At 40.2% G+C, this 18,203-nt stretch overlaps 1 protein-coding gene across 4 annotated transcripts in view; it reads right to left on the reverse strand.

Annotated features, from left to right (window-relative positions):
- CDK6 (cyclin dependent kinase 6) overlaps window positions 1-18,203 on the reverse strand; it is a 133,704-nt gene that overhangs the window by 24,981 nt on the left and 90,520 nt on the right. For all 4 annotated transcript variants that reach the window (XM_027749095.2, XM_027749097.2, XM_027749099.2 and 1 more), the window contains exon 5: window positions 10,826-10,935. In XM_027749095.2, coding sequence (XP_027604896.1) covers window positions 10,826-10,935 — 110 coding nt within the window. The remainder of the gene's footprint in view (window positions 1-10,825; window positions 10,936-18,203) is intronic.

An 18,203-nucleotide genomic window follows, 5' to 3' on the forward strand; every position in this document is an offset into this window, starting at 1 on the left:
CAGAAGGGAGTGCCTTTGGGCACTGCGATTCCCTTGGAGAAATCATTTTCCAGAAATCTAAATATCAAACTTCTTGCTTTCTTATTGACATTTTGAGGTCTCCTCTCACAGCCAATTATTTACTTGGTACAAGGTAGTGCAAAGCCTCAGAAAGCGTTATGCTTTGTTCTGCTGTCCTTAGTTGTTTTTAAACTCCTGATGTTTTCTATTCCTTTAGCTGTGCTTTCCACTTCTCTCATGCCCATTTTTTGGGTTTTCTTAGATGTAAAGAACATCTAACAGCCTTGGTGACCACCTACATATGGAGAAGTGCTAGTCTGAAGCTGTTGAAAGATACAAATGTGAGACAGTTTTGTCCTATATACTTCTGAACTAGTACATACTGTCTTTATGACTAACCAATGGGAGGTAATTATTAGATTCCTTTTCTGGACAGTCAAATGCAGAAAACTCAGTAGAGCTGCCCAGATCAAAATGTCTGCCTAGACACTCAATTTGGGAGCCCCCCCACACACTTGCGAGCTCAGCAACATGAATCATAGTTTAAAGTCTAGTCTTTCTTGCCCCTCTCCAGTGTCCAGGAAAGGATCCCAGGAGTTTAAATACCTTTTTGTAGCCATTTTCTTATGAAAGAGAAAAGTAAATAAAAACAATGTTTAGTTCTATTACGAGTCAAACAAAAGTACACAGAGCTTCCCTCGGCCAAACTCTAGGCAAAAAGCAAAGTCTCTCTCAGCCAAGTTCCTGAAGAGGGAAGCTGTTTGAAAGAGCCAGGAGACCCTTTCAAACGGAAAGTCTTTGGGCAGTGTACAGCTGGCTATCCCTCTTCAGGCTGGAGAACAAGGGGCATGGATAACATTGCTCTGCTTCTCTCCTGTTCTCTGCTGGTGGAGTGACTGCCAGAAACAATCTGCTGCTCGGGGTCCCACCAAAGCAGCCCTCAGGCTGCTCTGGCTTACCCCAGTTATGAACTTGTCTTTGAGACACCCCAAAACACACAAAGGTCGTGCACCTTCACACTGACTGGTCAGCAACTGTGCCCACCACAGCTCAGATCCATGAATTTCTGCTGCCACCTGCATTTCCAAATATCCATTACAAATGCTATGATGTTAATAGCAAGGACTTACAACTATCTACATCATGACTGACATGTTGTGGTCTTTCTCTTAACCACGAGGTCTTTTCCTCTGACCTCTGGCCAGGCTAATTCAGATTGTCACAGACAATCACCACTCTAAGGAATGCATATATTTTTCAGGACTGTGTGTTCAGGGGTATTTCAGACTGGTGATGTGCCACCTGCAGTGCAGAAGCTACAGGAGGCTTTCCAGGCGGGAATCTCTCTTGTGAGCTCCCAGCTGGGCTTACGCTGCGTGCAGCCACTGGCTGCCAGCCCAGAGCCACCCAATCCCAGTCCCTTGGCCACTGCCCGTGACATGACCTCACACCTGAACCTAACAGTCAAATTAAACTTGGTCAGCTAACACCATTTCTGTGGGGCTTCCTACCCCTGCTTCGAGGTTCCCTTCTGGTTTTTGTCAGTTTTTGTAGTGGCAGTTTTTGGTTTCTATGGTTTATCAACGGTTTCCCTTACCAACAGACCTATTCCTCTGACTGAAAGTCTGGCACAGCTGGAAACTAGAAGGAAAACCACAAGTGAATGGCCTGGCACTCACCACTCATCCCCAACCACAGACCGATACAGTTACTGGATTTGACTAACGGCTATCAAACAGCCCAACTGCAGACAGACAGGCATCAACTGCAAAAGGCTTTGGGGGAAAATTTGAGCTAAAAACCAACACGGTATTTTACTTTTAATGGGATGATGCTGTCTTGGAAACACATCTATTTCATACTCAATAATTAGTGGTATTAATCTGACTGCTTGCCCTTCTCTCCATTAACTGCATTTGTCCTTTGCCTAAAGCCAAAGCAAGTTCTGCCTTATACATCAGATTAAACAGAAGACAATCCTGATTATTCAAAAAAAAAAGGAGTAACACGAACAAGGGCAGTCTTCTGCTTTCCTTTATGTTACATTGCCTAATGTTAGTTACGTTTGAAGCAAAATGCCATTGTCGTGCCATCACTAAGGTCACTAAGTTAAATTGTGGTTTGTGTCCATTCAACTTTAAAAATGTTTGAGAAAAATCTTTTTAATAGGCTGGTCACTTATCTGGGGAGGAAGAAAAAATCCCATTTTATTAGGTCTGGTTTGGAAAAACGATCAGCCTCCCACACACCCATATGCACGTGAATGGCAGAAGAATAAAGGATGAAAAGTGCAAGGCACAGAATTTTGAATGCTGACAAGATCTCTCTAAGGAACAAACCTTCTCCCAGTACAGTTAGTCTGGACTATGGTGAACTTTTATGGCACTTGCAGCTTCAATCATTCTTGCAACAAAACAAGATAATTTCCAAAAATGGCAAAAACAAACTCAGGTCAGAACTGTACAGTACTTTGGTTCAAAGGTTACAAATTAAGCTTTGTAGCTTTCACAGTTCTAAGCTGCAACATCTACCATTACCTGTTAAAACAAAGATGAAACAGAAAAAAAAAGTTGTTGTTTTACTTTTTTTCTGCTACCAAGATCTAACTGCGAGCAAGCAGACAAGTCAATGATTACATTTTGGAGCTCTTGGTTCACTAGATATGTTGGTTTAAGGTTCACTGGAAAACACCAGATAATGTGATTGCAAAGTCTGTGTTTAAATTGCTGCACGATAAAGAGAACAGCTCTCTCTTAAACCACATTTAAAATGTTTGGCAGTTTATATGGAAAACCTAACTTATAAGCAGCATTCATAGCTGCATTTACTCAGTTGCTTTTTGCCTAGATGTCTCTGCTGTCTTGGTTTTATTATACCTTCCCTTACAATATCCAGTTATACATCCTATTTTTTTTTTGCTAACAGATTCCTCTACTGCTCTCTCTAGTCCTCTCTTCTTTCCAAACTAGATTTGAAAATTAATTACAGATCTTTTCTCAGCTTTTGAAAGACATTTCATAAATGTGTTGAAAATAAGAGAACAGAAAAGGGAAAAATTAAGCTAAGAACTGAAAAAAAAGTAGAAACTTTGCCATATGGAGGAATACAGGATCTAGTAGGCAAAGCCAAATATTCCTACTGCTGCACAGCTACCATGCCCACTTAAAACAGTGAGGACTAAATGATCAGATATGCTGAAGCACTGGAAAATAACTGACAAAGAATAAAAATGCATCTGAGACAAAGTGTGTCACAGAAGTATGCCTCACAATTACCCTGCATGGCAGTATTCATATTTTAGAGGCTTATTATCTTTAGAGTCTCTTTCCAGACTCTGTTCATGGTACTATTCTCTTATGTGCCGAAAGGTAAAATAAAACTGAAGTCTTCGCACCTATCTGTCAGAGTTGCCTTTCTTTCTCTTGTGTTCAGTATGTCCAGGATTTCATCTGCAACATTCATACACAGAGTAAGAAGTTAAAAACCCAGTCTGGTGACAATTCACAACGGTGTGCAAATAAAGATAATTTAAAGAAAATAAGGAATATAATTCTTCCCTACTAAATCATGCTAAGGTTATCTATTGATCTCATTTTGAGACAGAGTTTTTTTACGGTGGATTATGTGACTATGCAGTCTCTCTCTTCTGCTGTCATCCAAACCAAAGTATCTGCAGTCACATCACTGATGCACTTGGGCTGTGGCAAGAGTATGTCCTGCACATAGAAGAACAAGCTCTATATAAAGTTGCAAAGTATTTTGCTGATAAAGTTCTAGTATATGATACTTTACTGTTGGTTATAGACTTTACACAAATGTTTCTGCTTTCCCAATCGTTTGGATATTTGAATAATATTAATGAAAAAAAAGTGATGACATACTGCTACTTAATTTGAAGTGAGGGTCACATAGCACATATAAACCCTCCTGTCAGTTATGCATTTGCAAAGTTACAGATTGATTGTTCGTCGAGACCATTCAACAGCAAAGCAACTCATCACAAGGAATGACTAAGCCAGGATATGTCTGGAGTAGAGGACACGGTACTTCAAATTTCCAAGCAATTCTCTGCGATAGCAGCATTTCTGTCAATAAGTTCCCCCAAAGCCCACTGTCCTCTTTACTTCATTTTCTAGATGAAGAACATATTTAAGCCATTGGGAATATGTGGCTCTCCTGTTGAACACTCGCTGCCAGATGCATATCTAATTTTTTTCTAAGTGCAACCTTAAAGGCTATATCTGTGAGACATTAGCACCTACAGGAACATCTAATTCAGACCAAATGAGCACATGATGAAACTGATGCTAGTTAGGACAGACTCAAGGATGAACCAGACTGCAGATCTCTTCCAACATAAAAGCTGCCTGTCCCATTCAGAGCACCAGGGAACCTGCACGCTCTGTTACAAGGTATCGCTTTGTTGCCTCCTAGTAACAAATGGAGCACTATGTATCTCCTTCCCTGCATAAGGACGTGCATACAGTAGCTCACACACTCACGGCCTGATTTCCTTTGGTATTTTAACAGACAGATAACAAGTATATTAGCAGAATGGCTTAAATTCTTGCAAATTTATCTTGTACGCACTCTTTTGCTTGTTCTACACAGCCTCATCAAGACCAGAAGAGAGTCACTGTGAATTCCACCCTCAACCTCAGCTCTTCAACTGACAGTTCTTCAGAGTTCCCACATACACTGCAACCCGTATTTTGAATGAAAGTCTCACTGTCCTGGGTCCACTTCACAGATGAGACAGGTGAAAGCTTGTACAGACAGCATCACCGAAAAGAAGTTCAAGGCGTGGAAGCCGGGACAACACTACTGTCCTTGCCAGTTTGCAGCACTGCCTTTTACAGCGACCTCTTCAAGTGCTGCATGATGCACATTAACAGAGAATAGCTTTGCCACTCTTTGTGTCTCTGTCACACTGAATTGTTTCTAGAGAGGTTACAATTCCCTTTGAAATCAGGGTTAATTTCAACAATGATTTCAGTGAAGCCAAGACTTTACCACATGATTCTGCTAAAAAGAGTTACTCTTCACTCAGTGGCAGAAGTTGAAACTCTCCTATCCAGCTTCAGGTTTTGGAGACAGCTTAAAAAACAGGTGTTCCTGTTACACTTGGCTATTTTCTTCTGCTACCACTTGACCATATTCATCCCACAAAACACTGACTGAAACTTCAGTTGCAGAGCCGACTGCTCTTCCTTCACTCACGAGTAGGGGTAGGAGCAAGGGGCAGGTGGGTCCCCCGTCTCAGTCACAGAATCACAGAAACATTGAGGTTGGAAGAGATCTTCAAGATCACCTAATCCAACTGTCAATCCAGCACCATCATAATCACCCCTAAACCACATTCTCAAGTGCCACATCCAGATGGCTCTTCAACACTTCCAGAGATGGTGACTCCACAGCCTCACTGGGCAACTTGTTCCAATGCCTGACCACTCTTTCAGTGAATTTTTTTTCTAACATCTAATCTGAACCTCCCCTGGCACAACCTAGGGCCATTTTCTCTTGTCCTTTCACTTGAGACATGGCAGAACAGACTGACCCTCACCTCATTACAATCTCCTTTTAGGCAGTTGTAGAGAGCAATGAGGTCCTCCATGAGACTCCTTTTCTCCAGACTAAACAACTCCAGCTCCCTCTGCCACTTTTCACAGGACGTGTTTTCGAGACTCTTCACCACCTTTGTTGCAATTCTCTGGACATGCTCCAGCACCTCAATGTCCTTTTTAAAGTGAGGGGCTCAAAACTGAAGACAGGACTCAGGGTGTGGCCTCACCAGTGCTCAGTACAGAGGGACAATCATCTCCCTAGTCCTGCTGGCCATACTGTTCCTTATGGTCTCCTTTCAGAGCCCCATCCTACCACTGGGTTCTGTAGCTGACAGAAAAACTACATGCAATGGATCTGACGGCTGCATTTCAAACTGTACTAACAACCTATGGCTTGTTTGGAAAGGAGAATAAAGATTTACTATATTTTAGTGCTTTAGACACTTTAGAATTACTCAGTACTGTAAGACATTGTATCTAAGAATGAATATATGTTACTTCTAGTTTTTTTAAACCTGATATTTTATGATTACATGCAGCTTGTAGGTCCCAAATCCAGTGTTCGCATCACCAGATGAGGCTCTAAGCTTTGATTTTATCACATCTGTAGACATCATTTAGAGCAAAAAAGTCCCAGGCTCACATTTTTTTCTGCATAAATAATATAACTCCTCTAATTGGTTGAATTTATACCACTGAAAGACGACTTATATGCCAATACCTTGTTTCCCTATGTCCACTGTTTGTGTCCACCAGAGAACTTGTCCCATCATAGGTATTTTAGTAGAGTCACACGTCTCTCATCTGCTGCTTCAATTTTCAAGTATGGCTGGTAATGCAATAACTGTCTCACATATACTAGGAACTGACAGAGTAAGTTGAAAAATGAGACAACTGCTAAAAACATGATTTAATACTTAAAAAGGAATAAATAATAAACTCACGCTACTTGTGTCAATCTTGTGGCTTATGAATTTCTGGGACTGATCATCTTACCAAAAGCAGGATGATTAAACCACCACAGAGCTGGTGTGTGAACGGTCTCAGTAAGAAACCCATGTGACTGGAATTAATTTCCCTCTCAGAAAGACGAAGCTTGGGACACTGAGATAATATTGTTTCACTTTTGGTTTTGGGAGGTGGAAAAGGTTTTTGGGAGAGGATTGTCTTTCAAGTTTTGGGTTTGAATTGGTGTCTGTAACATTTGTGGAGATTGCATATGGAGTCACAACAATGGCCACTCTCCCGTATATGACTTCTTCAACCAGCTTGTGTGAGTCGTGAATAGACTATAAAAACTGATGGTCTCTTCCGATGAATTTTAGCTCCGTATTTACTACAAAGGGAGACAAACTCAGTTGCTTGTGTAATATTATAGTTAAACATGCCTAGCTGGAATTGTTATATAGAGATCTGACTCATTAGTCCCACATGCACACCTAACAACATCCTAGTATTTGCAGGATTGAAATTATATAGGATTATGATTTTGAAAACTGGGCATGTACAGATGCACTAAGAACTAAGCATCAAAGCATTTTGACATTTTTTCTCAAGATTCCCTACTCAGAAGAAAATCCAAGACTGGTGATCCAAGCTTCCTTTTATAGAGCATTTCACCCAGATTCCAGTCTTTTTCCCCTTTCACACTCATTCACCTTGACTAAGTATTACCTAATCAAAGCAACAAGACAGACAGTCCCTTCTTCCCTAAAACACTGGTCATGGCTTCTTGCTTAGGAGCTGCCTGCAGCCCTTGAGCCAGCTGGAAGAGTTCTGTGTATCCAGACAGAAGTGGATGCTACTCCCATGTTTGCATTTCTCTTTAATGAGGTGTTCACTGAGTAAGAGGTACAAAGCCCTTTCCTATTGGCCTGGAAAATGCTCAGCCTTAAAATGAATCCTTTTTATAAGTGATCCTTATTTCTATCTAAACATTAAAAAAATAAAGGGCCAAAGGATGCTGCCATGCCATCAGACCCCTGTCAGTCCTGCCAGCTCTATCTCTGAAGGATTTTGTGATATGGTAGCAAGCCATAGCATACCTTACAATTTTCCTTACTGGTTATTCCTATCCATGCACCACAGCTTTTAAATCACAAAGAAAACAGTCACTATGACAATTACATTTACACTTTCACTAGATAATGACAATTCATCCAAATGTATTTAGAAGTCACTGCAATCTGCTTAATTAGACAGGAAATTTAAAAACTGAAACTACCATATAAGGAAATTTTCAAACAATGATTTATGTGGGGGTGGTCTCATCAGCAGTGCACATGGACAGAAAAAGACACACAAAGCAGAATAGTTTATCTGTACATAACACATATACCTGACTATTGAGCAATTTATTGCTGATCTGTAAGCAGAGTAGAATCCTTGGGAATCTGTTTGAGGAGTTTCAGGATACAACGTTTATGCATTCATCTTTGCAAAGCCTACAAAACTGCATCAAAATTAAAATGTGTGTTTTAAAAGTAGCTGTAACTTTATACAAACCTCAGACTGCAGAAAGAACAGAGCTGAGAAGTGTAATTTTTTAACTGAATCAGCCAAGATGAGAAAAATGTTCAAATTTACTCCAGGTGTGTCTAGACAGAGATCTATTTATTTATTTATTTATTTATTGTGTCTAAGTCCTTTATAAACTTCTGTGTATTTCGGATCTACTTCTTAAACAAATATTTTGTTTGCTTTGTCTTAAGCTGTTTTGGATTAAGAGTGATTTAAATTACATGAGCTGTCTTCCAGTCAAGAGACATAGCAATCCATATATAATATAGAGACTGGACCATTCAAACAGAGCTCACTTCTCTCCTCCACTTGTCTAAACCTACAGCACCCTCACAGTGTTTGTAACAGCCTACAAAACTATATTCAAGCAAACTCAAACTGTCAACTACCTCCTTGACATAAACAGGATTTAGATGTGTTTTGCGATGCTGTGTAGTGTTTTATTTTGAAGCCCGTTCCAGTGAAGTCTCTGGGATATAAAAAGGCCCATTTTCTTAAAAATGTACTGAAGAGCTTCAAGTTCTTTCAAAGATAAAAAAAAAGAGAGGAGGGAAGGAAGGCGACAAGTACCCAGTAAGACAGAAAAAAGAAAAGGTTGTCTTAATATCAAACCCATGTCTACCAAGCAAGCATTCTCATACTCTTATCCTACCAACACTACTGGAAATACAGACTGGTGATTACCCAAGGGCACTACCATTTCCCAGCAAAAATCACTAGTGCATTTATTCAATCTTTTGGAGTTTGCTAAATGTTAGCTTATTGCTACCAAGGTCACAGGAACATAGGTTTTTCTTTTGCAATCCATCAGGAGAATCAGAAAGACAACATATATCATGCAGACAGTATTGCAACATTAACCCCTCACAACAGTCCATGGAGATACCATTCAGTGCTGTTCACTGTAGCTTTATGGCAAAGAGCCTTGAGAACAGTCTTCCAAATCATGCTTGTACACTTAAGTATGTGAAAGTCATATTGTTTGCAATGAAAGAACATAGTACATACAGACTTGACAGATTCCTGATGTCTACAGTTTTTGACAGTCACCCAAATTTAAGACTGAGAATGTCAGACTGACCCTACATTTGGTGAGAAAAAAATAGAAGTCCTGGTTTTATCAAACTGCGGTTCATATCAGATCTCATTTCCATTAAAAAAAAAGCTCTGATTCTGTAATATTAATGTAATATTTACATTTGTATACAAGTAGAAAAATAAATTGCCTCTAATTTAATTTACTCTTTTGGATTTAGAGAGTCAGCAAGGCTCATACATCCTTAAAGAGGAAAAATGAAATTAAACTGGTGGTGCTTGTATATGGCAATATTTCTTATCTGTCAGAATACTTCAAATTAAATGAGGGGGGAAAAAAGAGTTTTGAGTATGTAATAAAGTTCTGTATTCTTTTGTCCTGTATCACTCTTACTGCAAACGCTAAAATGAAGCTGTTGATTCTGCCATTTGAATCAGAAAAACTATCAGCAGCTTAATGCTACTGTGAATCTGCCAGTATACGGGCTAAGACTGAATCTTTAAAAGTTTGCAGTGGAGGGTTTAACTGATATTCCTAAAAGCCATGTTCTTTTTTTATCTCATTTTCTGACCTCATTTCTAAGTCAGAGACAGACAGGCTGGAGTATAATAACTCTACCCAGGCCATCTGACCAGGCAAGAAGCCCAAGAAAAATGAGTTGTCCATATAATATTAATAAGTAGTGAAATCCCAAAGTTATTTTGCAAGACTTCACTTATTCAAGTATTTTGAACTTCACACTGTATAAATTAAACAGTTGTTTCTCAAGGCCCTTGCAGTATTGTTTCTCCCTGTAAATTGTACTGATTCTGGGTTTTAGGCCACACAGTGTATATTTTTCTTTCACATTTTCTTTCTGTATATTCTTTGACTTCGCAGTGGGTGTTACAAAAGGCTATTCAGTTTCTACATGGAGATCACCCAGGTGATGACAACATGCACTTTCTGCCATAAGCTCAATCCAAATGCATGTAATTGGGTTAACAGCAAGACAGGTTTACCTTGTTAAAATTCTTACACGTTTGTTCCTCTCCACACTCTATATGGTACAACCTTCATACTGGCATCCTTCGATGGGGAAAGACCAGTACACAAGAGTTTGTCTTGCATTCACAGCTCATCTGCATCCAGCTGTAATATTTTGCAGCAAGATGGGGGGGTGGTGGTGTTTGACTGCATTTAACATCTCTGTTACCCTACCCTCAGGCTATGTAACTTGCTCTTAAAATATCCTACCTCTGTTCCCTACCTCCAGAAAAACTTTCGAGTGATTTCTTAGATCTCAAATATGGCAAGATGGGACTACAAGCCAACACCTGATGCTCCAATGCATGAACTACAGAGGAAGAAGACTGTGCCAACCAGAGTATCCCATTTTCCTCAGGGTAAATCCTTCCCACAATACAGCTTTACTCAAATTGGTAACAGCCTCTCTTCCCCACTTTTATCTGCATTTGGATTCAGGTGCAACAGGAATACAACAATGTTCATACAGGCTTTACTAAGAGCTGAGGCAGACTCCCACCAAAAGAGACTCCAAGATGGCAACAAGTATGAATTTGCAGTGGGCATTTATATTTTGCACAATAAATAAAGCATCCTATCAGACCTTTCCAATATAAATGTGATTGAGTGTACTGCAACAGGCATTACTACACATTTTTTCAAATGAAAAGCACAAAGAAAATAAAACCGTGTTTCTTACTTTCGACGGAACATTTCTGCAAATATGCAGCCAACACTCCAAAGATCAACTGCCGTTGCATAACTGGACTGAAGCAAGACTTCAGGAGCTCTATACCACAAAGTAACAACCTGTAAAACAAAAAAAAACAGAAGAGAGATCACGCTTAGCTGTAGAATTACAACCTCATGAGTGTTGTATGCACAACTTCCAATTAGTTTAATCCATGTTGTAAAAACTCACATATTAGGGCAAATGGGTTTGGCCATCACACAGAAAAGGGTCCTGTATGGAAAATCTCAGTAAGGATAGCTGCAGTGATGATGATTCAGGAAGTGAGACCACTTCTTGTCCAGAACAGTGTGGTTCAGGGTACAAGAAAACCCCAATATCAGAGTACAGCACTGGTGTGACATCTCAATACCACAGCACACTACCAGAAACTCTTTGTAGCTTTTGCAGCTTACAGACCCCAAACACTTTCCAGTAGAGATTTGGACTCTCCATAGAGCAAATGTTACTCTATTGAACAAGGCCCTGTTTTGCTAAAACAACTTTTGTGGACCCTTTATATGTAGTCATCAGAGCCAAAGTGTAAAAAAAACAAGCTACTGTGGGTTTACCCATAGAACAAATCAGAACCTGTAGCACATATCTGTTCTCAGCCCTTTATTATGTACTATTTTCCGTAAAAGATACGGGATCAACTCAAGTGCATGGGCCAATCAGGATAAACACGTTTGACCTGTCTCAAAAGTTCTCTCTGAAGAAACTGAAGAAATTATAACTTATTTTTTTACCAGCTGGATACAGACTAAGTCAAACCCTTCCCAAAGCTGTCCCTTACCGAAGGCGTAAGTGCTGTCTACTGTGGTTTCCTTGCATACAGAGGAACCCTAAACTCTCAACAGCAGCAATGCAGCACAGGAATTCCTGGTAGATTCCTGACCTTTACAGTTGTACCCACGTGTTGTCGGTTAGACCAGCATTAACTTCTCTCACAATGTATTTTCGAATGATACACTCTTTCCCACGGACATATGCTATGTAAAGTGCCTGCTTTTAGGCTGTTCTTGTCTCGGTGGTTATGTCACAACATGTTGCAGAAATCCAGTGGGAATTTTATTGGCACTGCTCTATTGATGTACTTTGATGAGTCCTGCTGGACTCACAACAGAGATGGGACAGTTTATATTTATCCTTTTGTTTCCCACAAGTAGACCAAATACAGATGAGGGTGACTGTATCTTCAGTATATTTGCAGAAGAACACAAGGAGCTTCCGCAGAGTCCGACATAAACTATTATCTTGCTAGAACATAATCTCAGAGCCACAGGAGCATTCTGCTCCTGAATACAGTTATAAACCAGCCATAACAACACATGACCGTCAGTTAAGTACCAATAGTTTCTCAGTGTGTGCTATAATGTAAACCTTTGACTATTAATCTGGGGCTGGGCAGGTCTCAACAATTATTGGGTTGTTTCTCCAACAAACACAAAGGTGGGAAAAGCAGTATTCAGGAAGAGCATGAAAAAAGCAAAAAACACTGAGAAGAAACAAGGACAGAAACAAAGAAAAATATAAGAATGAATATAACTTTTAAAATTACGTTAACTAGGATAAGTGAGTTCTGCATTTCAAGACCAACAGAAAGAAATGTGTACGAATAGTGGGCTTTTTATGATAACAATATAATTGTCTTCTAAGGAAAAATAACAATGGAAGTAATCAGCCGAATTTGCTGGTCAAAGCCAGCTGAAACAAAAGCAAATACAACATTTATTATAATCATTACATGCCCTGACAGCCTTTGGAACCACTGAATGGCTATTGAAGGGAGGTTCACGGATATTTGCACAAGTGGTCATATTTGCTAACGGTTCTTTCAAACACTTTGATCTTTATTCATAAAATCTGTCTTTGAAACGGTTCAATAATACAGTGCAAAGTACTGCACTGGCAAGGTACACTTCCAGATACCTGTCCACAGAAACAGATTCTTGTGTGGAAGTTGGGCATTATTTAGCTCCATTTATCTTGTTCCCGATTTGCTACCATACCAGTGATGCTTTTCAAAAACACTTCTCTCTATAAAAAACAGAGAAATTTCTTCAGAGATTCACTCAAGGGGAAAGACGACAAAGGTAAATGAAGGTCAGGGATTCTCTCTGGAGCTGCCTTATCTGAGTCAGACAGAATTCCTTCTAAACACATTATTTTTCCTAATGCAGATATACCTCTCAAGCTGAACTACACTTTTATTCCCTCAGTACATTTGTGGCAAAGCTTATTGAAGAAATGTTGCTTTGAGAAATTAGATATAACAATTTCAATCCATTACTGTTTGTTAACAGACGGGTGTAGTGTCAGGAGGAAGAGTTGTGTGATCTTTGATCCGTGGGAATACCACCAAACCTCATGATTCCTGATTTGAGATCCACACAGCTCTTCTCACATGGAGTATAAGGGTGATTTAATCTCCCCAATCCCACAAGCCCTGCAACATTAGGGCTTTGCACTCTCACAGGCAAAGAACTGGGAGATGCATGGTTATGAGACCGTCTGAATACTGCTGACAATGTACACCCCAAACTGGAATCCTCTCCAGGGAAATGTGGCAGAGGACAGCTGCTCCCTTCCTGAGAGGAGCATCGCGGATCGTGCCCGGTCCCCGCGCTTGCCCAGAGGAACAGTGCTGTTCTCAGACAGCTGCGGAAGCACGTTGACTGCTTCTCCCATGTGACCCCTTACTGGCACAGTTCCTCAAGCATTTGCACCCTGCTACACTCCATGCATGCATACACAGGGGACTGGAAGATTTTACTTGAGTAATTTGGAAACTTACACCTTTTAAAAAAAAAGATTTCCAAAGACTTACAGTTAAACTTCAGCTAATGCCTAACTGCGTTATAGTCAGAGAGGAAGTAATCTGTGTCGAGCTGTTTTGACATACTCTGTCATTAATGCGTCATTATAGAAGTGATCAAGTAACCTTTATGGTTTGTAACATGCAAGTCTGTGTTTCAAAATGTGAACCTGAAAGGGATCAAAATGTACTAAGTGTCAGTTTGCACACAAGTAATGCCACAGATGACTCCTCTTGTGGTCATGGTCTTCTCCTGAAAAGCACAGGATGATGCAGATGATGCAGTGGTTTTGACACAGTTTCACACTCTCTCTTACCATAGAAACCAAGAAAATATTTGTGGACACTCCATGAACATTTGCAGAGAAGTAGAAATGAAAATTATTCCGAACACAGGATATGGTGAGGCTGAACAACCACATCATCATTTCCTCTTTAGCACAGTTCTGAGCGAAAAAATGCTTTACTTAGGTAAGCCACACCACCAGGGAGACCTGGGTCTCCCTGAGTGATAGCGCACGTGACAGAGAGCTGATTGATGAAGTCCCACTTTTAGGAAGAAAAAAACAAGCATCTGCATCACTATATCTCACCTAAATTCTGTCTCTCCTGAAAATCTGACACACATGAAATGCAGCACATGGTGATTGCTCTGTAGGAAAAGGGGTTCATGCTCACATGGTGATGGAGATCCTAAATTCAGTACAAGACTCCTAAATACTTTGGAGGTTGTAGACTTTAGCGACCATGTTGCATTTTAGTCCTCTCATTTAAGAAGCTTCTCTCCTGGCTCTTCTCCCCTGCCTGCCACAAGCCAGTGGCCACCCTGACAGCATCACCAAACATGCCTAATTCCCTGTTACTCCTCTGCAAATGCCTTAGTGGACACAGCCTGCTGCCCTGCTACGTCCCACATGCTCTGCCTTCCATCACATTCCCCATCTGCTCCTTTGCACCTCCAAGCTCCCTCAAATTTAAAACCCTGTCCTCTTTTCTTCCAATTGTCTCCAAATGCCCCTGGGAAAAATAAACTCCTTTCTCCCCTTCAGCCTCTCAGCCTACTCTGCCCGTCCTGAGGATACATTTTTATTTAACAGATCAAGCTACACATGGAAAGATGGAGAACATTTCATATATGGAAGAAGTATGTACCTAAAGAGGTAAAATGGCTCCTTTTCCAGCGCACATTTTATGTTTTCACTACCCACATAAGATGGGATGATATCAAGTAAGAACAGTATCAGTAGCTGCAGATCACTGCTTCTAACAATTTAAATGTCAATAGATTTAGGCAGCACTTCATGACAAAAAGAAATGAAACATGTATCTGAGAGGTGTTAGAAAGGAAAAGAAAACCTGCAAAAGTCTACTGAGGCTGTGGCTGACCCTCTAAAGAAGGAAATATGCTCAATGAGAAGCAAGGGAAGAGCTGTATTTCGAGTCAGAAGAAGAAAGAGAACTTCATTTTGAAATAAAACTTTCTGTCTTATTATACCAGACAGATGTTGCTATCTGGCACCATCTAGCCCCAGGAGTTTCAATCCTGCACTTTGTGGTACCTGTTTCTGATGAAAAATTGAATTAGTGAAAAATTAATGAAAAATTGCTCACTAGCAATGTTAACACAAGATCTAGGCATCGTGTCTGTCTCATTTAATTTCCATTTACTTTACAGAGCAGATTTTCATTTTTGGATAGCTGCTTAATTTAAATGGATCTGCACAATACACAGCCCTTTCCAAATATAGTTGCTGTCTGAATAGCATTCAGTTCAAAAAAGACAAAGACAAACAGTGGTTTAGGGATGGGGTTGAGTAACATAGACACAAAAGACTACATTTTGGTTTGCCACAGACTTTAAGTACAGACCAATGCCCAGTTGCACAGCTACAGGAACAAAGCAGGGATCAGACTGTAACACAGCAGCTATGTCTGTGCTAGGAAATTAAATGGGACAGGAAATGTTCCTTTGGCACCGGGACCAACAAGTACAGAGTGGTCTATGTCTATATTATTAAATTCTCAGTCTCCTAAAAAAGGTGACCACATGCAAACTGCTTATTGGGAATGTCTTTGGTCCATGTTTAACTGCCTGTGCCTAGGAACTGTCTGGGGAAGGGCTGGTTGGAATAACTCATGCCAGGAACCATTCTAATAATTTAACAGTATAGACAATTGAGCTCCAGTACCCACGAACATTTTCTGGCACTCTTTAATCTACTAGCCAGTGAGTCACGCTGTGGCCCCGGGTCTTCCTTTCACTCCAGAGAGAAGGCATTTTGCTATGCTTCCCTCATCAACTCTGATTCAGAGGAGGCTCTAGGAGAGCAATGGGATGGGGGAGGCATGGCCCACTCCTCATCTCACCCAGTAACTGGTCTTACTTTATCCTAAGCATGTTGTACAGGTCAGATAAACACATGCTGCAGTTCTTACTATTTATGAGAAAAATCTCACGTATACAAATGTAGACATCTTCCTTTTAAATATCCAAAGCTGGACGAGATTAATTCTATTCTAATTAGTTCTGAAGTGGCTTTGAAGAGGACTATCAAACCTTTTAAAACACTTCCACAGAAATCATGCCACAAAAGAAATTAAGAGGATGTTTAAATTAATCTAAAGTATCCTTGAATCCAAGTAAAATTCTTCTTCCAAGTATTTTGCTTTTGTGATTGTGGTTTCTTCTGTGCTGATTTTGTTAATTATATTGGCCATTAGATGCTAGCTGATTTTGTTATTTAAAGCATTTAAATCTCATGAAAGATTATGTGTAAATTTTTTTTTTACCATGGTTCGTAAACTCTGTTTTTTTGTTCGGTTTTCACTAATGAGGCTTTCACATGATCTTTGGAACATTTTTTTGACTATTTTTCACTTATTTTTGTCCTTTCTTTTTGAGTAAAAATGAGGGAACATAGCTATAGAATATATGGTGTAGTTTGTAGAATCTAGCTCTTTAGTGTCGCTTCATGGTCTCCCAACTTCACAAAAAATCTTTTGCTTCAAACTGTTCAGGAGGACGCAAAGTGGAATCTTTCCATCTTCACTATGGACCTGCTACTGCATACCTTCTTCTTCTGGTCTGAGATTCTAAAACAACTTGAAAAATTTTCTTCAAGCTTTGTAAAAAGTTTCTTCTCAGCTGTATGACTAAGATTGACACATTCACCACAGACTAGCTGAAGAGAACAGAATTACAGACGGCATATTGATTGAAGGCTCACTGCAGAGAGGCTCTCTCCCTAATCTACTTCCATCTCACCTGGCAGAACACATTGTTGAAAAGACTCAACAGAGTCTGAAAAGAAAAAATGTAATTTCTTAACTGAATACGCTAAAATGGCAAACTGGTCTGACAGTGTAACATTGCTTAAAATGAAATCAGTGTAATACTAAAAATTCCTTAGGAAAAGAAAGAATTTGTTTAATAACATTTCATTACCTGCAGTTTGGAATAGTAACTGACTACCAGGACTGAGCAGGACAGAAGTCGCGATCCAGAGGGCTGGTGACACTAAGTTATGAGATGATGTCATTTCTGCAGGAACACGGGCCCTGACACTTGTCCTGTGTGCTGCTCTGAGTCTCTCACGCAACCCAACATGGCCCTGCTCTCCAGTCCTCTTGCACAACAAATCATCCCCCCAACTGCTCCGCTCCAGCAGTGATATTTCCCACCTCCCCCTTCCACTTCCATGCCCCCCAGGAACACTTCAAAAACCTGTGGAGTGGAGCACACCTATGCCATACGGGGAAACTTTTTGTGTGTGTGTTTTTGTGTGAGAGGCCCAGGAGATAAGGAAGAGGGTAGTCTGGGGAGTGCTGGAGGGGGGAGCAAGGAGAGAAGAGGTGAGGACGGGGGGAGAGATGATGCCTCATTGCACCCTGCAGCACCATGCGCAACAAACTCCTGCAAAGAGAAAGCTTTGCAGGAGTTTGTTGCGCATGGTGCTGCAGAAAGAGAAGGCTTTCAAAACCCCCCTGTTCCAAAGGTATAATGAGGCCAAGACAGGCGATTTTAGCATGGACCTTTTAGCCTTTGTACGATGACTTCAACACATTTTTCACGTCTGGTTCGGAAAAGGGGTGTGTCTGCTTCACTTGCTGGGGACCGTCTTACTGTGTTTTCCTATCACTATCCTTACAGAATTCACTGAGCATTCTGCATTTATAAAGCAAGCCTAGGACTCTCTTTAGATCTGACTCTGAAGACCTATTATTATTCCTAACTGTGATGGAGAAGGTAATAAGCACTATATTATACAATATACTTTAGTTTCCAGGGATAATAGCTGTCTGAACAATTTTATTTGTTTAATCTCTTTTTGAGTAGTGGTTCTTCCACTATTATGTAACATTTTTCAGTGCCATCACAGAGGTAGGTATGGCTGGAGAGAATTGTTTCTTTCTTAGAGAAAGATGATTAATAGTTTGTCTGTTTATAGAAACATTAAAACAGTTTCCCTTTTAAAGTAAAAGTGTACCCAACTATCCCAGTGGCTTTAACAAAGCCCTTTATTTCTTGAC

This window comes from Pipra filicauda, unplaced genomic scaffold, assembly GCF_003945595.2.
Source record: "Pipra filicauda isolate LSUMZ 115617 unplaced genomic scaffold, ASM394559v2 scaffold105_size2325265_pilon, whole genome shotgun sequence".
Classification (NCBI taxonomy): Eukaryota; Metazoa; Chordata; class Aves; order Passeriformes; family Pipridae; genus Pipra; species Pipra filicauda.